Source organism: Camarhynchus parvulus, chromosome Z (assembly GCF_901933205.1).
Source record: "Camarhynchus parvulus chromosome Z, STF_HiC, whole genome shotgun sequence".
Classification (NCBI taxonomy): Eukaryota; Metazoa; Chordata; class Aves; order Passeriformes; family Thraupidae; genus Camarhynchus; species Camarhynchus parvulus.
In genome coordinates, this window is record NC_044601.1 from 11,365,069 (window position 1) to 11,388,068 (window position 23,000).

The following is a 23,000-nucleotide window of genomic DNA, read 5'->3' on the forward strand; positions in this document are numbered from 1 at the left end:
TTTCTCATTTATTAAAAAAACAATTAAGAGCTTTACATGCATATTATTATATGACATACACAAATTTTGCATATTTTTACATATATCTATATCACTTATATCATCATCGTGTATGTTGTCACAGCTAAACAATATGTCTTCCACATCCATTTCTTTGCAGTGGCTTGTGGGTCCATGTTCTAGTATAAATGAGAGTTACCTTATTTTTGTCATGAGAGAAAGGTTCATTCGCAGTTCCCCGGGGTTTCTAGTGTTTTGTGAGATCATTGAGCATGTAGTTACATTGGAACAGCTGATGCATAGAAGCTTGTTTCCCGAGTGCAGCACGTTGCTGTGTCAAGGCTGATTTCATATAAGGACAATGTACAAAAATGATGTTGCTCTTACAGGCCTGGCAGAGAGAGTATGAGGCAGCTTGTGGTAGAGCTGGTTCAATTAATTCCTCGTTTTAGTAAAGGGACAAGCTGTAGAAGGGAAGGTATAGATGAGCTGTAGAGCTTCATGTTTTTATTTGGCATTCAGTGGTTTGTTAAGGGTTGTAGGAATCTACTTTCTTAGTGCCGCTGAACAATTTATTGTGTGAGTCATCTCTCACAGAATTGTGCTGTAGGAAGTATAAATTTATTTTGACAAACTACTAATATAGACAACAAGCTGCATAAAAATTTTATATTTCCCCAGTGTTTCTTGTCCTTGTTAGGCTAATACTTCTGAGCCTAGAACAGCTAGAAGTGAAAACTGACAAATGAAATAATGATGATGTGATTGGAGTTTTTGGATCTTCAGTATTTGACATGCTTTGTTTCTTCCCGTTTCGTAGAGTAATTTTCCAGATTTATTAATTTCAATTGTGTTGTTTCTAGAATGAAGCTTGTACTCAGGATGCTCAACGACATTGCATAAGCAGCAGAGAAGAAACTTCAGGTATAATATGCTAATATCCAAAGTTAGCAAAAGCCCACATTTGTTTATCTTGTGCTTACTAAAAGGTGAATTAAAGACCTGAAATTTTCATTTAAAAAAATTAAATTTTCATTAAAAAAAATTAAATTTTTCATGACATGATTAATCAATCTATTCCATTAACACAAATAATGATCCACAGCATAATGACATTCCCCTCCCTAGCCTCTTGTCTTTACATTTCATTAATAGAAACTAGACTTGAGAACTATTTGAATAGCCCTTCATTAAGTTTAAGTACCAGTGGAAGGGAAACTTTCTCTCTTTGCCCTGTTGAGAGCTCCTGCTGCTTACCCTGTGATAGGTATAGTATATAGTTTTTAGAGTCCTTTATGCACCTCTGACTCACCCAACAAAAACTGAACATGACAGAGGGTGAGAAACTCTGTAGTTTTCCACTGGCTTAGTGAGCTGTAGTTGCTCATGAAGTTACCAAGTGAATGCTGTTGTCAGAGTTCTGTGAGTAGGAGGGCTGTACTGTGCAAGTGTGGAGCAAAGGGAAAGAAGAGGGGATGTGGAAAACAATCAGACTTCCTTCTTCAGCTGTACTGAGTCAACAGATTAATGCCTAACTGATTAAGTATGATGAAAGTTACGAAGGTGCTGTCTGCTGTTCCCTAGAACAAATTGAAATGCTTGGTTTGGAACCACTACTTGTCTAACATAGGGGATAGTCACAGTGACAGAAGCCCAGAATACTTACTTTAGGTGGAAACTACAGTCCAAAGCTATAACTCATGAGCTTCTGCAAAAGATCAGGCTAATACTTCTTCTTAGACATCTGTTGCTATGCTCTATTATTGCCAGAATCTTGGGGTGAAGCATCTTTAATGGTGTTTAATTAGATGAAGAATCCAAGCAAGCTGAGGTTGGAATAACAGCTTTACCTCATTGAGAACTGTCTTAAATTATGTAGTGCCATTGTTGTTTTCCATCTTTTGAAAACTTTACAAATGTTTGTTCCTTAAATTTTAACAAATGGTAGCTGGTAGCTATCTGTTAATATCTGTTTGTTGATTAAATTATCTCTATTTTTTTCTCTATTAAATTCAAGACTATGCTTCTCAGATCCTGTTCTGCCAATCTGCAGTGAGGGGAAAAATCCTGTGCTTACCTTCAAAATAGTAGACATCTGCCATTTAAAGAAGTAACTCTTAATACCTGAGAGTTGCAATTATAGACAGAGGGGCACTTGATCACCATGACATATGTTTAATTAAACTGCAAATTGCTCTTTAATGCTAGAACACTCTTTTAAAATCTTCTGATGAAGATTACCAGGCATTTTTAATATTCCTCATTCTAAATGGTAATCAGGATTTCTCTGCAGTGAATAAGCACCGGGAGATGAGGATGTGTATCTCATCTGGGAAGTCAGGAAGCTTATTGTGTCAAGAATATGTCCAGTGCATTTTGCCATGGAGAAATGAATGCCTAAAATTTCAGTACTCTGTGTAGGAAGGACATGAAGAGAACAGTGTAATTTCATATTTGATTAATAGTTTTTTTGTTATTTATTTCCCTGAAAAAAATATAGTAGTGAATGATGATCGTAGATGTCCAGAGGAAGAACAGACATTCATTTTAACATTAGTGGAAATCCCAGCTGGCTCAAAAGAGTTTGATGCATCAGCTATGGTGGAACAAACTTCAGAACCAGTACTACCAGCCCCAATACTTATCAGCCCAATAAATGCAAGTGAAACAACTGTGACTGAAGTGGAGAGGTAAATGCTTTGTTTTTAATCAAAGTGAAACAGTTTTTGTGTACCTTGATTGTTCTCTGACTGTCTAGTACAGATTAGAACTTCTCAAAAGAAGAAATGCAAGAGGAAGTAATTTTGACAGATGACTAAAGAATTAAGAAAGTAGAAAGGGCTCTAATTTGATTTGAGGAAGATTCTATAGGTGTTTTAAATTTAGTGTTTTAGTTAGCTGAGATTTTGGTGTCATCTTAATTCTGATTTACCCTTTAGAGTAATTCTTCCTTTTTAGTAGAAGTCATTTGCCCAGCTTGAGCTTTACTTTGCCTTATGGATACTTACAATGCAAAGCAATGGAAAAATCTAAGCATGTTTGCATTTTACAGTACTTCAACACTTTCGTAGAGTAGCTGTTTATTTACTGCTTGTCCAGATTATTCATGTAGATGGTTTTCTGGAAAACATGATAAACAGTAGATGTAAATTCTTATTGTCTTGAATTTACTGCTTAAAAGGCAGACAAGATGAAAACACAAACTAATTAATTACTCCAAAGAATAATAGCTGGTTTGTCTACTGCAATCCAAACTCTTTTACAAAGAGTACCTCTGAATGCAGTGTAACAAAATTTTCATGTCAGCATTACAGTTGAACTAAATCTCTTAGTCCATTTGGGAAAAAAAAAACCCAAAGGAAAAAGACATTATGAAAAATGGGACTGTTGCAAAGTAGTAAGAAACCTGCAAACCCTAATACTATACTAATGAAAGTCATCAGATCATAAGAGTGTGATGCAATTCCACATAATTGTGTAGAATCTTGCCCTGTGATATCAGATACTAATATCATTCCTTTATTGAAGGGAAAGATCTTTGAGTGAATATTGGCTACACAGTGTAATAATTCTAACTCCTGTGGAACTACTTATGATAAACAAAATTGCTGACAGGCTGAGTTAGAGTACATGTTCTGTCTTGCTGTTCCTGTACAGCTTTATCATATTTTCCTAGTCTCTGCTGCTTCTCTGTATGTCTTATATATGTCTGTATGTTTTTGAGACCATACAGGATGTGGGGGTTCAACTGTGCAGATAAATAATACTGTATTTTAGCATTTTTCTAGGGCAGTTAATAAGTTGCCATATTTTTGCATCTTATGAAAAGACCAAGTGGAGTTCAAATAGAGCAGCTAAACTAAATTCAGTATGACTAGAAAAACTAACTCCAAATAGCCCAACAAATTGTTTCTTGGTAATAAATGGTACATTTGAAGTTAATATTGACACTAAGCAAGAGAGAGTATCACCAGAGATTGTGTGTAATTTCCATACAGAAACCTTATACAAAGTAAATTTTGGCTTCTTGTACTGTCACAATAATGACTTTATGTATCTATAAGCAGTATTGGATCCTTGACAACTGCAGCTGGTAAGGTTGCTGGACCTTTAAACAGCAGTATGGAAACAAAACAACTAGAGAGTGCAGTAGACCCTGTTCCAAAGTTGCAGACAGCTCAAAAATGGTTGGCTGCTGAGCTTGAAGAGCATGATTTTCCTCCTTCCAAGAAAACTCCATCTACTGTTACAGTGGAAAATAACCTGGAAACCACTTACAAGGTGAGATCATAATTTGGTGAGTTTTCATCCATGGGGTAGATGCATAACACAATAGAGCATTTTAATTATGTTTATTTTTTAAGGGTGTCACTTGTTAAAATATGTACTGTATATGCCTATACAATTTACAAGGAAAATGAACACCTATAGATTGCTTTTAGTTTTTAAATCTACAACAGATTTGGGATATTTGTTTATTTATTATTAGGGTTTTTTGAGAATCTGTAGGCTCTCAGGTGTTTTTGAATTAGACTTCCTAGTAGACAGACTGGTAATATGTCTTACTTTGGTTCATTCTGCATCACCCTTGTGACAATGGCATTGCTGGACAGGAAACTCTGGAGGTATATTGGATGACCGGCAGGATGTCTAGGTGTGCTGAATGATGTTTTGAATCTGCATTGTGTCTGTTACATGAGGAAGCTCCTAGATATGTTCCTATTGATTCTTAACATAGCAGGTACTAGTTTAAAAGAGCAAGCTGCCAGTGAAAACAAGCCACCATCTTTCCAGCATCCTTCTGTGCTTTTTTAACAATATGACTAAGCTTATGGCAGCAACTACCATTGATCCTTGTAAGTGGGCTAAGATTGTATATTGTACCTTGGTGTAGGAATGGGTGGTAATTCCCCAGATGATTCAGAGAGCTTTTCTAGGAAGGGATGGATAACAATCTTCTTCCTTCTTTGATCTCTTATCTCAATATCCTTGTCTTGAGTAATTTGTCATAAGAGCACCTTGAAAAGCCTGCATAGGAAATGAGTTAAGTGATGAATGATGCTGCAGTGTCCTGTTGTATCAGTCCTGCTCTTAGAACTGTGCATGTGTGATATGAGTTTATCAACCACATTGTCTCTTCTATATTAAAAGCAATAAAAAAAAATTTTTTTCCTTTTTTAAATACAGGGTTATTCAATTAAATCCACAGATGTGCCAGTGGTAACTTCTGGTATGTACATGTAAACTTGCAAGCCGAAGTATAATGAATGTAAACACATCACAAGTTAATACTGGTTGTCATGCTAAATAATTCTGTCTGAGGCCATCTAACACAATAGTAGAAACAGGTTTTCCTAGTACTGCACTAATGCTACCATTCCATGCTTTCTGCTATAAACTAGGTGTGCTGAATTACAGAAATGTTGGTTATTTAATAATGATTTTAAAAGCATTGCTGTAGCTAGTTTATTGGTGAAATCTAAAAGTTTTTTTTGACTAAATGTGTTATCATCTCTTAAGCAAATATTTCCACCTGTTAAAGAGCACTAATAATCAAAAGTATTAACTGGCATTTTAACCACACAATGCCAAAATAGTTAATTTTTATTTTGTTTTGCATTTTTACTGAAAAAGTACAGAATGGTTTAGGAGATCAGTCAGCCTCTGAAGAAAGAGAGAAAAAGCAGAACTGCTGACAATGTCATCTTCATTGATCTGAGCTGGTGAAGGGCTTGGTGAACTATAATTTTGGCTTTGCAAAAGACTTCTAAGGGAACTTGTAGAAGGTTAAACATCTAGGTGACTAGACTGAGTTCTGTGGAGTGCTAATAAAGGATGGGGGAAGGGGGGAGAGTGTGCTGTAAAATTTAAAACCACACTTCTACCAGCTTTTTCCTATAACATCTGTATGATCTTACAGGCTTTAAAAGTAGACCACGAACTTTTAATTTGTAGTGGTGACTCATAAAAATAAATGGACAAATAAAACTAAACCAAAATTCAGCCCTTCTGCTGTAATAGTTCGAACAGTTTTAATATCATGTATTTTTTGGGCTCTTGTGTTATCACGGAAGTCTTTGACTCTCAACTTCTTTTACAGGGAATCCTTTTCAAAAAACAGAGTCTTCAGCAAAGGAAAAAGTACTTACTTCTGTATTGGTGTCTGAGTCTATCTCACAACGGGCTGAGAGAAGCCAGCTTGAGACTTCGGAGAGTTTAGGGAAAGCACCACTTGAGAATGCAGCATCTGAAATGGAAGAGGAGGTTATGTCTAGATTAACCTCTAACAGAAGAGTAGAAATAAGTGGACAAGGAAAGCAGGAGAATATGCATGAATCTGCACAGTTGGAACAAAGTAGAAGCTCAGCATCATCTTCAAAAACTCCATTACTCAGGTATGGAGTAATTGCAATAATGTTTTGTCAGCTTGTTCCGTAAAAAAAGATCATGTTTCTATGTTGACATCTTTTCAGTATCATTGTTTGTGACCTGCATGGCAAAGAGTTACAGTATCTATAATCTCCTGCAAATCAGAAAGCATCAAACTGTTTGCTTTGAAATTTGCATTATTTTACTCATTAAATGAGTAGATTGACTGAAGGGCACTACTGACATATTGTGTGTCTATTTAGACATGATAGATGCCTTTTGTCAGGCAGGCATCCATTGGCTCTGATAGGAACTTAGGATAATTTGTTGTTTTCCATAGGTAAGTCTCATGTTGTTTGGATGTTCATCCTGCTAGTACAAAAGTACTGGTACAGTACTGCGCACACTGAATTTTTAGGACTGACATAAGTAATTTCCCCGAAGGAGTTTCAATCTTGGCAGCTCAGAGGATATTCCTCTTACCTATATGTTGACTTGATTTTTAAAATATACCTTTCTGTACTGTTTGTTTAAATGTTTTGAGTTCATGTTCTCTGTTGCTCCCGTACTTAATTATTTTGATTGTAATGCTCCACTGGCTTCTTCTAATCTGGCATTTACTTTTTCATTATGCTTGTGTGAGTACCAATATTGTCTATTTATATTTGGGACATCCACAGCAATTGGATAGTGATGCATTAACATCAGAATCCTTGCCTTAAAGTTTACTTTCTAATTTGTAAACTCTTAACAACATGAAAAGTTAATGCTTTGTGTGTGACTCACAGTCACACACAAAATATGCTCTGTGCTGTGACTTCCATAAGCTCGCTGGTCTGGCTTTGCTGCTGTAAACAGGCTAAAACCCTGCAGCAGGTAGTCTGCTGTAGCCCCATCCTTGGGGATCAGGTTTTCCATTGATTACATGAAGGATGCTCAGAATTTTCAGTTTGTTTTTCAGAAGTGTGCCTCAAAGCCACTCTCTGAAAGTCTGGTAGCTTGTTACGGGCTGTGGATTAGCAGCAAATAATAAGTTCCTGTTCCCAGGCTTAAAAATTGTCAAGAATCTCTGTGACTGTTCAAAAAAACTCTTGTACCAGATTATTCAGTAGTACCAAAGCCTTTCTCAGAATGACTTTTTGTCTTTTTTTCCTTAGAATTTTCATATGTCCTGTAGGTGTGTGTTTATTTCCTGTGTATAGAATTGGACTCCTGCAATGCTATTTACATCTTCCTTTTATGGAGCAATCCTATGACATCCTGACCATACTTGTTTTGAACAGGGGTGGACGAAAACCGTTGGGATTTTTATCTTTAATTTGCAAAAAAAGTAATTCTGAATCTGCAGAAGACACCAAAGGGAATAGAGGGAAGATCCAAAAGCCACGAATTGTGACTCCAAAACGAAGTCTAACGAAACCCACTCCATCCACTAAGGATGAGAGGGAATCTTGTTCCTTTCCCTCTACTTCATCATCTGTGGAACATGAGCATGTAGCTGCTGATGCTACAGTTATGGTAGGAGTTTACTTTTGAATAACCATGCATTTCTGGGGTGTGAAGAACAGAGAATTAGTTCTTTCAGGAGTGAGTAGATGGGTGTGTAGCATTCATGTTTTGAGTCCAGTATCTGTTCCAGGTGACAAATTCTGACTTGTGCATGTTTAGGAAACTTGTAAGGGAACTAAGTTGATTTTTCTCTGCATGGATATCTATTTATTTCTCATTCTCTGCATGGATATCTATTTATTTCTCATTCTCAGCGAACTCTGATTTTTATTTTCCCTTTGGTCAAAACTTCCTACATGAATAAAATACCTTACAAATAGCTCATGTGCATATATATGTAAATATATTTACACATACACACTGATGAAGACTGTTAAGAGCTACCTCTTGTTTTATCAGGTTCCAAGTAACAACTCATCTGAGAAGCCACCTCTCTGTGCTAAAGATCAAGAGAAAGAAGGAGAGCCAACCAGAATCTCTGAGTACTTTTTCAGTGACATCTTTATGGAAGTGGATGATTCAGAATAGCAAATGGGTTTTATAAAAACCTAGGATCACAGAATATACTGCAACAAGAAAAGAGTATTTTAAAAGTTATAATTTGTTCTGATATTCATTATGCCACACTTAATGTCAGCCAGTAAAAACAGTAGCAGATAAAATACCAGGAAAGTAATCTCTTTAACATTCAGGGAAGCTGAACATTCTCCAAAAGTGGTGTAACAGATTCAAAAGAGAAGATGGAAAGTAAAGGCTGAAAAACCTCATCTCCTGCTCCTCCTTTAGCAAACTGGGTGCAAAACATGCTACTGGAACTGGGATGCAGGGTCAGACAAAGAAACCATAAACGAAACGTCTTGAACAAGCTCCTGTACCTATGTAAACTCCCTATAAACTATTATCACTGAGCCCAGCGCAATAGCAACTCAAATCTGTGCCCCTCTACTGTAAAAGCTACGTGTTAGGCACTATACTAACATATGGAGCCTGATGGAAGATGGAGCCAGATAAGAAAGCAAGCCTAGGGACCAGAGAGGTATTAAACCTTCAAAACAGCCTAGGGACCAGAGACAGTGAAGGCCTCCACCCAGAGAGACATAAATTCAGTCAACATGGCTCTGACTACTTTATCTCAATGCCGAGTAAGTAGAACCAAAATGCCATCAGTACAGGTTTTTTTCACTTTCTCGAGCCACATGTTGGGCACTAAAAAAAATGTATTTGTCCTGGTTTAGGGCAAATTTGAGAGGAAATTTTCAAAGGGGTCCCTCTAGAAAGCAGATTCAAGTGGCCCCTGCCCCAGCTGATTTGGAAAGATTTTCTTAGAGAAAAGTAGAAAAAACTTGTTTATTTAACAAGCAAAGTATCACAAGCATAAAAAAATTAACAATACTAAACAATAAAACCCCTTGCTGTTCTGAAGAGATGGCAAATTCAGAAAGTCCTTTCCTTGGAATGTAGCTCATCTCACTCAGTCTGTTACCAGTTCCTCCTGTGCTGGAAAATGCTGCGTCCTGGGCTGCAGTGGGCCACAGGTGTGAGGTGCCCATGTTTTTCTGGGTTTTCAGTCCAGAACAAGGCTGATGAGCTCCCCAAAAAAAGAAAAGCCACAGTCCAGGGAACTTCTTTGCCTCAGCTAGCTAAAACCTAACTAAAAACAAAGGAGAGCTCTCTCCTGCCGTCTGTCTGTTCTGCAGACAACCCAGTCTGTGAGGGAGAATGCAGAGGAGCAAGTGCAGCTTCTGATAACAAACTGTGCACTTCTTCTCTTCCCCTTCGCTCTCAGAACCAGTCTTAAAGGTTCAAAACCTAATATCCAGCATAAACAGAACGGATGATTGGGGATACAAGCATCATGAAGTCACGCTAGGACATGTTAATTAGTGCTGGGAGGATGAAATGGGTTCTTTCTGAAGCAACCCAGGAACTTTCAAAATGCTGACATAGTCTAAATCACTACAATGATGTCATAGCACCAGACTACTTACTGACTGTCGGCTTAGGGTTTCACTTGTTTAGACACTGATAGTGAGTGCATGACTATCCTAGAGAAAAGTGCAATGAGATAATGTTTAATCTTGCAACAAGTATCCTTTTCCATTTTAATGCTAAAGCTTCTTGGTACTGACTATTGAAGTTCTTTACTTCTTTTTGTGAAGTGTGTTACATTAGAAGGAGGAATTAACCTTTTGGGTATAATGTAATATCTGAAGATCAGAAGGCAAATACTGGAAGTGGTGTAGTAAATACATACGTACGTATGTCAAGCACTTCAGGTGTTTTTATTTGAATCTCCAAATTACATATTTTTGTAGGAGTTTTTTAACCACAAAATTTAAAAGATTGTAACATGAAAAGCCCAATAGGATTGGTTCCTTAAAAATTTATTAAAAACTTAAAACCACAATTTACTAAAAGATGATAACACAAGGTTAATGTTTGCAACCTTTTTTCTCACTTGGAGGAGGAGATTGATGTTTCCTAGTATAAATGCTAATTTTCTTCTAAATTGGAAAACAAAGCTATAGATACAATTTCTTCTCCTTATTTTTACATGTAGTTGTTTGTATATTTACTGACTTCCTCACTTTCCATTGTGCAAAGTAGCACAAAGAGATTGGATTTAAACCATGGTTATATAATGTCACTTTTGAGGTTTTGCTGCTTTGAAACACTTGAATTAAAAGGGTTTTCTTATGTACATGTCTGCTTGTACTGTAACTTGCCATAAAATTATGATTTAGCTTTAGTTTAAGTTTTTATTTACCTCATCAAGAAATTTGTCTGAGTGAGCTAATTAGGTTTATGCACTCACAAAGTCAGGTGGTTGCTGAAAGAGTCAATATTTAGTCTGAAACTCCTGCCTGAGTAGTCTTAAAATTTTTCCCATTACTTAATACTTGCAGGTACTTTTGTAAAGCAATTTATTCTGAAGGTTAAACTGATGTTTAAATGGCATTGTTAATGATCTCAAGAAACCTATAATCAGGTTTGGATCCTTTGCTGGCAGGTAAATAATATAGATATGTAGTTAATTTTGAAATAGTCAATGATGTTTGAGAATGTTTTTCTTTTCAGAAGTTGTTGGCAAAGCTTCTGAAGGAACCTTTAGACTTTTGTCAGAGAGGAGAAATACAGAAGAAAGCTACTGTTACTGCAAATTGGTATATTAGCTCTGCCAGTGAAATGTCACTAGCAGCAGTATTCCTTGAGGTGATGGGAAAGGGACTAGTGGTCCCAGTGTAGAGTAACTTACTTGAAAGCATCTGATCAACCCACCTCACCCCCCAAAAAACCCTCAAAAATACAACCACGGTTTCTGTTCAGATGGTATCTTGTACTTTGCCTAATCCATTTAACTTGAAATGTTTATCTAAATATTGTTTTACTGTAAACATTATGAAAGAGATTCATGTATACATGTAACTCTATGTATTGTATATCTTGTAGATATTAAGTATGCAAGTGTTTACTTCCTGATATGTCTGGCATGTTTATATCAATTGCACTCATAGGACCTAAAAATAGATTCTTGGGGAGTGGCTATGAAATAATTGCTGTGACTACCTTTTGAGTGAGTTCTGAGGGGATAATCATTCTATATTTAGTTGCATACATTTTAGCTTGCATTCATGTTTTAAGGGGGAAAAATCAACTACTTCATTACTAAGATTTATGGTGCCTTATCTGCATTTTTAATTGGGGCTATGCTTTCTTTTTCCTTGCAGCAAATAACATGCACTTTGATAGAGGGTTTTTTTTAAGACAAAATTTAATTTGAATAGAAATAAGAGAATTTTGTGTTCTGTTTTGTGTATGGAAGTTTTATAATGATGAAGGATGTAAGAAAATATCATTGAAATCTCAATACATATGCGTAGCATTTTTACAAAGATGTGGCATAAAACTGTTTTGCTTAGAGTTGTCTGATGCCCTGTATCATCACATACAAGCTTTCTGTGTCAAAGGAAGTAGTCCTATTCTGTATGTAAATTATGTGAATAAATTATTTTCTTTTACCTGTGTTGCGGTTTCTTTAAGTATCAGATGCAGTTTTTAAGTACTTCGAAGTCCATGAAGCTAATAAGTGTGAACTAAAGGAAAAGCTGAAGTTTGGGCTGCACCACTGGGGTGCACAGAGATCTGCTGGTAATAGGCTGAGCATGGTTTAGCAGGGGCATTGTCGTTCTTCCCTGGTTTTGTTTTAGAATAGAGCTTAATTTACTTGGTATCAGACTCCCTGCTGTTACCTTTCTCTAAAGATAAGGGCCTTGACTTAAAGTAAAACTGAAATACTGAAGAATAGCAAAGTTTTCACAGAAGGGAGAAATTCAGCCAAAGATGGTTTGGCTTTTAAAAAGATCTGTCCCTATTACTGTACGACAAGTTTTTAAGAAGGGCAAGGGCTTTCCTAGGCTGTGCGTTTCTGAAAACACAGTTTTCGCGTGTGGGCGTCCCGACACAATTCTTCCAAAGGGCGTTCTACAGCATCAGCTTGTCCTGGGGCCCGGGCTAGGACTCCGCGGCGGGGCCGGCCCCGCTGTGCCCATTGGCTGCGCCGGGGGGAGTGGCGGCGGCGGCGGCCTGGAACGGCTGCCTCGGCTCGGCTTGCTCAGCTCGGCCAGGCCCGGCCCAGCCCGGCCATGCTGCTGGGTGCCCCACGGCTCCCGGGCCGCTGCCTGGGGCTGCTGCGCCCGCTGCTTGCCCGCGGGTACCGCGGCGAGGCGGTGGCGGCCGTGGGGTCGCGCCCTGACGCGAGCTCCGCGCTCTACCAGGTAGGGCGGCGGGGGTTGCAGGGCCCGGGCGGGCCGCGGGGCGGGGCGGGGGCGGTGGGGCCCGGGCGGGCCGCGGGGCGGGGCAGCGCCTGCAGCGCCGTGGAGGGGCCGGGGCGCGAGGGACGTGGCGAGCACGTGTCCGCGCAAGGTCCTGGTACCGGTCCCGGTCCCGCCCCCGCCCTGCGAAGTGGCGGGGGCAGTGCCGCTCCCCAGGCCCGCTCGCCGGGCGCCCGGGCCTGTCCATTTCTGCGGGCCGAGCTTACAGATACCGTGTGAGAAAAACGTGGGTTGGTGCAGTCGTCTGTCTCGTCATAGATTTTTTTGCCCTTTTAAATCAGGATGCCAGCTCTTGCTGCGTTTCAGGCTGATCGATACCATGCTAGTGAGGTGGAGGCGGGGTTTGTAGACAGTGGAAGATGGAGCCTGATGATTTCAAAGTGGGATATTTTTGTGTTTGCAAATTGATTCCCGAGTTGAAAACAGGTGGAATAGCTGTACAGTCATGGTCTTGCATCCAAAAACATCATCTTTTGAGGAGAAGAGCTAGGTGTAATCCCAGTTGTCTTTACGAAGTGAGCAGTACTTCCATCCGGTATAAATACATTTCTTTTTAATGGGGCATTATTAACGCCATCATATTCAAAAATCGTGTTTACAGTTAGGCTGCGAAAAACATGGCTTTAGGTATGGATCGAGGCTGATAGGAGGGCATGTGTTTGTTTTCGTATTTGTTCATGTAAAATACAAAACTGTGTGTGAAACAACAGCATGTATTCTTAATGAGATAGGTCCATTTGATTCTGTGCTATGTTTTGCAGAAACTAAATTTGGGACAGAAATTAGGCTGAAGCTTCTCTGTAATCTCAGCATTTGTTCGTATGCATGTATATGTATATATATATAAATACACACACACACAAAGCTTGTGTACGTGAAGTGTGTCTATATATGTGTACACATTCATGTTTTGTGTACCAAAAAAGATAGTATTTTAATAAAGGTGTTCACTTATATGACCTGCCCGCAGATTTGCCCTTATGTCTGGGTACCTTTCAACCTCGAAAGAAAAGCAAGGCTTGGTAAAATAGCTAATAGTGTTAGTATTTGGTAGAAATAATTTATGGAACACTCTAAGTGCAAGCACTGCTTTACAAACACAAAGAGGCATTTCACCACCTGAAAAAAAAAGTAATACAAGGAATAACAGCGCAAACACAAGAAGAGATTATGATAGGTGATGAGGGTCTTGCCTTCCTTGGCCACTGTTTATTTTCTGGCTGTGAATTCAAGTAGACAGCCTGGCCCTGATGATGCAAACTGTCTCTTGAACCAGATAGGCAGAAATGTAATTTAAAGGTGAGTGAGTCTAAATTCTGGAAAATTAAACAAAGTCTCTTTGAAGATTCCGGGCTCTAGCTCTTACATACGCTGTGGTGATGTAGCAGTAATTCATGTAGGTTGTTCAGTATCTGTTGGGTTCGTGTTTATAGTTTGCCTCTTAATTTTGCATTGAAATTTGTAGAAATTCTCATATTAACAGCAGAATTTCACCCAACTTGCTGGTGCAAGGACCACTTTCCAGAAAGAACTTGATGCCAGTTCACTGGCCTTTTTTTCATTATTTAATGGCAATAATGAAGAGCCCACAAATACATGGTAAAACTAGCATGTTTATTTCTGAGAGTAGTCTTTTCTGTGTGTGTTCAGAATTATTTTAAAACATCCTTACTTCTCTTTGGTAAAGTATAACAGTATTCTATTCCAGTTTAAGGCATGAAAGATTGTGATAGGAGTTGAATGAGTTTAAGCAATTCAGATGGTTTTGTGCAGTATTTTTTAGAGTTTATCTAAAAAGTCCTTTCACAGTTTTCATGTAGAGTAGCTAAACTAGCTACAGTGAGTCAAAATCTAAGGAAAAAGTCCATGACTGTGATTACTGTTCTTCTGTTAATATCCTCTGCCATTTTACCCGCTTTTTTGGTTTTTTCCTATGTTAAAGGTGAGTTTCTAAGCACAGTATTGTGTGCAAAAGGTGAATGTGTTTAGAGGAAAAAGACTGACTGAACAAGGAGAAACAGGAAACATTTTTGATATGTAAAGGTGCAAAATGACCCAGGTGGACAAGCTGAACACCGATGAAAGTAATATTGGGTGTTGTGACAACTACAGACTCTTAAAAGTATGGAATTACAAGATACATTTTTACCCTTCAAGAGAGTCTGTTTAATCTATTTGTGGCAATTACAAAGGCAGAAAAATATGTTGTTTTGAAAGTCACTCTACAGCCAAAGCACTTCAAATGTGAGTTGAATCTATTCATGTTTTTATTTTATTTCTGCTTTGTTTGTTTGCCTTTCAGTGCCTAAGTGAACAAACTCAACTGCAACATTTGCAGCTTCTTCCTAAGGGAAACCTTAAGTCTGTGTGTTCGAGTATATATGAGAGTTATAGAGTTAACATGGAGTTACCAGCTGTTTTTTTTCTGTCAAAGTAGGCTCAAACATCATATAAATGAGAATTAGGCAAGGCAATCAGATCTTTTTGTGCAGCATGTTCTTTTATTGCAGTTGCACTTTTCAAAAAGGTAGTAAAGTTCTTAATGTGTGGCAAAAAAAACCCCACAAATTAAGCTTGACTAATACCTTTAAATTCCTAAGAAACTGTAAAAAAAGCCCCAACTGGCTGTAATGTTCGCATGGAGTTTTGCATAATTTGAATGAAAATTGTGAGTTCAGTACTGATTCACTCATATTCAGATTATGAACCTTTGTTTTTCTAGAAGTATAATAGCAAGAACACCAGCTTAAAATAAACCAAAAAACCAGACACAACCAAACTAAGACAAAACAAAACAAAACCAACTTTTGTTTTATCTTCTTGTTCAACCTAAACAACAAGAATTGAAAAAATGTTTACCAAAATCTATTTGACCTAGGTCATTCATCCTTTGGTACAAGTAATAAGGACACAATTCAAATCTGTGTTTTTTACAAAATTAGATTCAAAATGCAAACAAACCTATGCCAAAGATAAACAAAATCTAAGAAGCAGCACTTCAACTCTGTAGTGACTAGTTCTATTTGAGTTTATTAAATTCAGAACTAGTCTTTTACTATCCTAACACAGTAAGACTTTTTGTAAAGCATTTTGATTAAATGCTTTGGGATGCTTGAGAGAGGCCAGTACTAGGGTAGAAATGTTACTACTTTAAAGACAATACAGAGACAGTATTTAGTAAGGTAAAATTAGATTTGGAAGAGAAATTAGTCTTGTACTTCTTATGTTTGTTTATTAAAAATTTAAATATAGTCACCCTTGGTTGAATTTAAAATTCTGTTTTGCTCCCCACTTAGGAGAACTATGAACGAATGAAGGCACTGGTAACTGAGCTACAAGAACAAGCAGAAAAAATCAGGTTAGGTAAGGATGAAAGTCCAGATTTTAGAATAATAACCTGGTGCTTGGGCTTGTTGAACCTGAAAGAGTTGGCCTTGCCCATTGATCCAGCCTGTCCAGATCCCTCTGCAGAGCCTTCCTGCCCTGCAGCAGGTCAACACTCCCATCCAGCCTGGTGTCATCTGGGAAATTACTGAGGATTCACTCAATCCTCTGTCCACATTGTTGTTAAACTTATTAAACAGGACTGGACCCCAAACCAAGCCCCAGGGAACCCCACTAGTTACATGAGCTGGATGTAATTCCCGCCACCTCCAGTCTCTGGACAGCCAGAGACAGGGCCCAGCTGACCAGACAGGGCCTTTTACCCAGCCAAAAGTGCACCAATCCAAGCCATGAACAGCCAGTTTCTCCAGGAGGAAGCTGTGGGAAATGGTGTCAAAGGCTTTGCCAAATTCACAGAGACAATCATCCACTAAGCAGGTCATATAGAAGGAGATCAGGTTGATCAACCAAGACCTGCCTTCCCTAAACCTTTGCTGGCTGGGCCTGATCCCCTGGTTGTCCTGTATGTGCTGCATAATGGCCCTCAACGTGATCTGCTCCATGTCCTCCCCTGGCACCACTGTCAGACTGACAGGCCTGCAGTTCCCTGGATTGTCTCTCCAGCCCTTCCTGGAGACAGTGTCTAGACTAACTTCTGGTCATCAGGGACCTCCCTCTTCAGTCATGCCTGCTGCTAAATATTGTAAAGTGCCTCTGTGAGCTCTTCCACCAGCTCCCTCAGTACCCTTGGGTGGATCACATCTGCCCCCATAAACTTGTGTGTGTATAAGTAGTGTCGCAGGTCACTAACCAGGTCCCCTTGGATTAAGGGAGCTTCAGTTTGCTCCCTGTCCCTGTCTTCCAACTCCGTGGGCTGACATCCAGTTAAAGACTGAATCAAAGCAGGTATTAAGTACCTCTGCCCTTTCTTCATCCTCTGTCGCTATAATTCTCCACGCATCCAATAAAGGATGGGGATTCTCCATTGTCCTCCTTTTATTGGTTGATCTTTTCCAAGTTCCTAGCTGTAGTTGAACTGGCAAGGAGAAAGCAGGTTGGTAGTAGTTTAAAAGATCAAAATCTGTGTTTCTTCTTTTTGACTTGTAAGGCTGCCTGAATGAATTGCAGCTGACTATAATTAATGGAAACAATAAAATGAAAACATTTAATAAATGCCTAATTATGCTGCTAGAGGCTGAGCATGTAGCTTTAATTGTGCCCTATCATTATACTGGTTTTGTCATTTTATACACTGTTTCTTATATAATTTTCTTTCTTTTACAACTTTGGAATGGGGCACAGTTAAGATTTTGTGCTCAATGCTTTTTCTTTCTTGCTGTGAAACAGGGATCCAGGGTTTCCTGAGATGTTAAAATCCATGGGCTGCCTCTGTCTTTTATGGGTGTAGAGACTGTTCAGCAATTTATGAACTAATGATGTGTGCCTCATAAACTAATGGTTACGGCTTCTTCCTTGCTGCTTGTTTGCCTGTTACAATGACAGGACAAGACCATAGTGTTCATCTTTCCTTCATCTGAGCAACCTCTACCAGAATGTTAATACACAGTTTTGAGTGACATTGATTGAAATTGCTTTACATATCATTTAAGTATATAAGAAAAATTAGGTACCTATGTTGAATACTTCTGAAGGATATGTGCAGCATCTTTAGATTTCACTGTAAAAGCTGTCAGAGGATGAGTTCTTGTTTGAGGTCTTTGCAATGAATGCTTCATTTGTTAGCTGTTATTCAGTGTGTAGGGTTTTCCTGAACCCATATCCCACTCTACTGAGTAATCCTCAGCTGTGCAACAGGAAGTGGTCCCTGCCCCTTTACCACAGGTGGTTTTCTGACAGGAAGCACAAGAAACTCATGACATACCTTTAATCTCCATGACTGGTCGTAGGACATCAGCAATTACAGTGGTGTAGGCATTGTTGTCAAGGAGAAATCAAGAAGAGGTTTCAACTTAAATGTGTCCAAGTGTGTTTCATTGTTAAGGACACTACTTCTCAGAATGGAGGTTAGTGCAGGGTAGAGTGTCTTGATGTTGGAAGAGGAATGTTCAATAGAATGGCTACCAGGCCTGGGAAGCAAGCACGTGTGATGCGCAGAGGTGACAAAAGTCTCAGGATAGAAATTATTTTTGCAGCATCACACAGTGTAAATGGAAGACTTCAGAGGTCAGAGATAGTGTAGTTATGATGTAGTGAGATGTTGAGAACATGGATGAGAGTAGTATCTCTGTGGGTGCATATGAGAGGTTGTTTTTTAAGAAACTTATACAGAAAGAATTTACGAGATTTAGGCTTAGGCTGGATATATAGATCTAATGAACTGGCTGAACTGAAAATAAATTGTGGGCTTTCTGGCATGCTTGACAGGTAGGAAATTATGTGTGTAGTGATCAAGGAAGGAGGTGGGGAAAGGACTTCAAGGGAGGCTTAGAAACTCTGTTTCAGTTATGTCTAGCTGACAGAGAAATCCTGGAGTCTCAGGAGAAATGTTAGCAAAACATAACATCTTTATTTTGGACAGGGAGACAATTTTAGAGTGATGAGGTGGATCAGTGATCTGTCTACACTGAGACACAATGTTTGTATAAGTTGTTGTTACAAAGAGGCTGAGGTGTGTCAACAAATCTTGAAGTATTGAATGACACAAAGGTCTAGAGAGCAAAAGATTTAGGGTGACCTCTAGTGAAGGGTTGAAATGAAACAAATATAAACTTGATATTAAATGCTGTATGTCTGAATTCTGCTTACAGTTTTGGCATGTTCTAAGGAAATTAATCTAGATGGTGCTGGGTCATTCAAGATTGCATTCAGTGTAGCTATTATGAATGAGTTCTAGGGATTAGTATTTCCTGTAGTTCTATTGATGCACTTTCTACATATTTATGTTTTCTGCCCTTGTGTTTATTGCTAAGCAGTGGGGGAAAGTTTCAGACAACTATGTTTATTAAAATCTTTGCCTCAAGACTAACTGTAAAAAATGAGGTGGAAATAAAATAGGTTCTAAAAAACAAGCCTTTTAATCAATGCCTTAAATCTGTTTGAAGTATAAACTATTATTTATTATTAAGGTTCATACTTCAAAAACTGGGAACTCATCAGCATTTCCATTCGAAGTTTTAATATAACTGACGATTTATCTTATCTACGTCCATAGAAAATGTGACAATTTACTGTTCTATCACAGGAGGTGGAGAAAAAGCTCGTAAGCTTCATACATCAAGAGGAAAGCTGTTACCTAGAGAAAGAATTGACAAGCTTATTGATCCTGGGTAAGTACTTCCTTTTTCTTTTCTTAAACGTTTCAGGTTGTCTCTTGCAGGTAAATATTGCAACAGGCTTCTTTCCTCTTTAGCTTCCATAAACAGTAACATGATAAACACTAAATAACATTATTGAAATTTTACAGAAATGTTCTTTGAAATACTGATCTCCTTTAAAAAAATCTTTTAAAATTTACCCTTTTAAGTAAGATTCAATGGCAGATTGAACTAGTAATATTTTACAGTTTTATTTCATTTGTCATTATTCAGATCTCCATTTTTGGAGTTCTCCCAGTTTGCTGGTTACCAGTTGTATGGTAATGAAGAAGTACCTGCAGGAGGCATTATCACAGGCATTGGACGAGTATCTGGGTGAGAGATTCCAGTCATCTACATTACTTGTGATATGAAAAGGAAGAAGGTATAATTTTATTCAGTTTCCAGTATTAGGCTGTTAGTGTTTTTAATATTTTACTTCAGACACTCAAAAAATCAACAAAATCAGTATCTAATTTGTTTGGCCATAGCTAAAAGAGAGTGAGGTATTTTATTTGTTTTTTGTTTGTTGGGGATTTTTAGTTAGTGTATACTAACTAAACAAAACATACCACGGAGTTTCAGGTGTCCAATGAAGGAGAGAGATTAGTGCATTTGGAAAGCTGCTTTAAAAATGTAGGGTGGTATTTTAGCCTAAAAATTAGTTTTGCTTACTCAAAGTACCTCCAAGACTGTTCTTCAAGTTAATTATGATGCTATGCAGGATTATTTTACTCCCTAAAATAATGGAACAGGACATTATAGTGCTGAGGCTGCTGTTACAATGTGCCCTTAAGTGAATGCAGGTGAGAAGAGCTCTCTTAGAGCATCAAGGCTTCAAGAGTCCTTGACGTGTTGCATTTCTTAACTGACATACATACTTACTCATTAGAAATACTTTTCTCTCTCATAAACTTTTTTTATTTTTAGGATGGAATGCTTGATAGTTGCTAATGATGCAACTGTCAAAGGTGGTACCTATTATCCCATCACTGTTAAAAAACATTTACGTGCTCAAGAAATTGCAATGCAAAATCATCTCCCTTGCCTTTATTTGGGTAAGTCCCATTGCAGAAATAACCAAGGTCCAGTGTTAAGGGCAGCTGATGTGTCTGCAGATCTGAGTAACCAGCAGTGTGTTTAAAGCACACCTATTCAAATATATTTTCATCCATACTGTATTATCTCTACAGAGGATTGGCACATCTAACAGGAGGGTGTGTACACTCCTGCTGTAGGGCTGGGTTCATAAAATACAGATGCAACTGTTAACACTGTATCACTTCTTTCTGTCATGGATAAGCAACATTTCCTGTAGACTCATCCAGTCAATTCAAATTACATCCTCCACCAGAATGTGCTTTTTTTTAACCTGTATCTGTATGAGAAAACATCCCAAGGAAATAAAAATAGTAAGAGTGACAAAATTGTCAAAAATATTTTGGATGAATAAATTTTTAGGATTTGGGATGAATTTTTTTGAAGCAGAAATTTAATTGTATTTTATTTTACATTTTGAGTTTAGTCTATTAGATCCGTATTTAGCCAGACCTTCGTGTAAGTTTTACTTACATATGCTTTTATTATAAAAGCTGAACAGAGTGACAGGATCTGTAATGTATTACTGGTAGTGTTTTCTTATATGGTTTTATACAAATACAAGAGGTTTCTGTCAATGTCTTCCTTTCAGCTTGAATTTCCAGTTTAATGACTTCTAAACCTATTAGCCAGTTTCAGTCAGCTTTGACAGAGAGTTGTAAGAAAGTGTGTATTCCTGTGGGTTTTGTGTATGTGAGCATCAGAGGAGAAAGACCTTCTACTCTGTTTTTAAAAATAGGGCAGGTTATTCCTTGTCTGTTCAGCTTAGTTTAGCAACTTAAATATCAGCTGTTTGCCAGTTTGGATGCTTGCACTAGTTAAATAGTCAACATAAGTACAGGTTCTGGCCAGCCCAAGTGTTTGAAGTTTCTTGCCCTGTTGTGATAAGTCAAACATGTGAATAAGACCACTAGAAGGATTAGGAGAAGTATGAACTTGAAACTGTTGGTGAGATGGATACAGGGACAGTGTGGGTGTAGATTTTGTAGGATTGCTGTAGAAAGAGTCCTGAAGGGAAGGGGAGGACTAAATTTGATTTTAGTTTTTTAAAAAAGCAGAAGAAACTTAGCTTTGCTGTTTGCAAAACAGCTCTTAGCATTTTTTTCATCTGAGTTATCAGCAAATTCTGTCTGTTCAGAGAAGTCTTTTTTAGTGAGTATCGGTGAGCAACTGTGGGTGATTCTACTCTTTTAAGATCTGATGGAATGAGGAACTGTGGGACACAACTATGCCTTTGAACGAAAAGTTTAGGGGTTTTATTCCATCTTTGAGAGGTATAGCCCTTGAATGTACAATGTCATTCCTATTCCGTGAGTTACTTTAGCCTTGCAGTTTCTGTACCTGGACTTATTCCAGTTGATTTGAGCAATGTGATAAGAGGGCCTGTGTAATTTTCATGTTGTTTGAACTGCCTTTTCCACCAGTGATAACAGTTGCCTAGGTGCTAATTCTCATGCGGACACCTAGTGCCATTTGTCACTGAGTCAGTCACTGGTGTGGACATTTTGTTTTGGATGCAGTCATGTAGGATGAGAGTATGCATACAGACTGGTGGTTGTACATAAAAATTAATTACCAGGAGCCAGAGTTCTCAGAGATGCTTTATCTCCCTGTGCATTTCTTCATAGTCTTCTGTCCTTCTTTGGATACCTCTCATGACAGGTTGTATTTTCATTAATTGGGAGCAGAGAGATATCTGCTGTTGGAGACCTGTGAACAGGAGGGTGTATCCTGAGGCAAGGGCATGTAATAAATGAATCATCCTAAAGATAGTTTAATGTCTTTGTTGTGAAGTTTAATCAAGCTATGAAAGAACAGAGGCAGCACCTTTTGAACTCAGTGGTGATTAGCTCTGCCTTTTTCTGGAGCTTGTGACAGAATTGCAATAGAGTAGTTGAGTTAAAATTGTACATTAAAAGTGTTCTTAGTTTGCAGCAAGATGAGTTTAAAAGTTTGTTTAAGGAGGTATGGTTGCATCTTCAAGCATGTCTGAATTTATTAACCATGAAAATTATTGGGATGGATGTTATTTTGGAGATGGGTGTTTACTGTTTTTCTTCTTTTTTCTTCCAAAAAGAATGTGCTATTATACCTACATTTATGGAAATATATACAGTATTAGTGATAGTAACTGCCGTATAGTTTAGGTAACATGCAGATACTTTACCAACAAGCATGCAACGCTGTTCAAAACATGCTAATATAATTTGATTTATTCTAGTTGATTCAGGAGGAGCAAATTTACCTCGGCAAGCAGAAGTATTTCCAGATCGAGATAATTTTGGCCGTATTTTCTATAATCAAGCAGTCATGTCCTCACAAGGAATTCCACAGGTAATTTGCTTTTATCTAAGAATTAATGTACTAAATAGTTTTTATGCCTGTTGCCATTACCTCTTTTCAAGGATTGTGCCCATGTTTTGTTTCTGATTGCATTGTGTTGTGCTAACCTGACGGCCCAGTCTGGGGCTTGGAAGTGCTGTAAACACAGTAA

The 23,000-nt window shown here is 38.1% G+C and overlaps 2 protein-coding genes across 4 annotated transcripts in view; both read left to right on the top strand.

Annotated features, from left to right (window-relative positions):
• The window catches only part of BDP1 (B double prime 1, subunit of RNA polymerase III transcription initiation factor IIIB), a 52,584-nt gene extending 40,731 nt beyond the window's left edge, over positions 1–11,853 (top strand). For all 3 annotated transcript variants that reach the window (XM_030968316.1, XM_030968315.1, XM_030968314.1), the window contains exons 36-42: positions 864–924; positions 2,501–2,690; positions 4,068–4,281; positions 5,188–5,230; positions 6,101–6,395; positions 7,653–7,887; positions 8,278–11,853. In XM_030968316.1, coding sequence (XP_030824176.1) covers positions 864–924; positions 2,501–2,690; positions 4,068–4,281; positions 5,188–5,230; positions 6,101–6,395; positions 7,653–7,887; positions 8,278–8,406 — 1,167 coding nt within the window. In that variant the 3' untranslated portion in view covers positions 8,407–11,853. The remainder of the gene's footprint in view (positions 1–863; positions 925–2,500; positions 2,691–4,067; positions 4,282–5,187; positions 5,231–6,100; positions 6,396–7,652; positions 7,888–8,277) is intronic.
• Positions 11,854–12,460: 607 nt separating this feature from the next.
• The window catches only part of MCCC2 (methylcrotonoyl-CoA carboxylase 2), a 46,668-nt gene continuing 36,128 nt past the window's right edge, over positions 12,461–23,000 (top strand). Inside the window, exons 1-6 of the mRNA XM_030968935.1 lie at positions 12,461–12,653; positions 16,007–16,073; positions 19,297–19,381; positions 19,643–19,744; positions 20,339–20,466; positions 22,728–22,840. Of these exons, the coding sequence (XP_030824795.1) occupies positions 12,522–12,653; positions 16,007–16,073; positions 19,297–19,381; positions 19,643–19,744; positions 20,339–20,466; positions 22,728–22,840 (627 nt within the window). The 5' untranslated portion in view covers positions 12,461–12,521. The remainder of the gene's footprint in view (positions 12,654–16,006; positions 16,074–19,296; positions 19,382–19,642; positions 19,745–20,338; positions 20,467–22,727; positions 22,841–23,000) is intronic.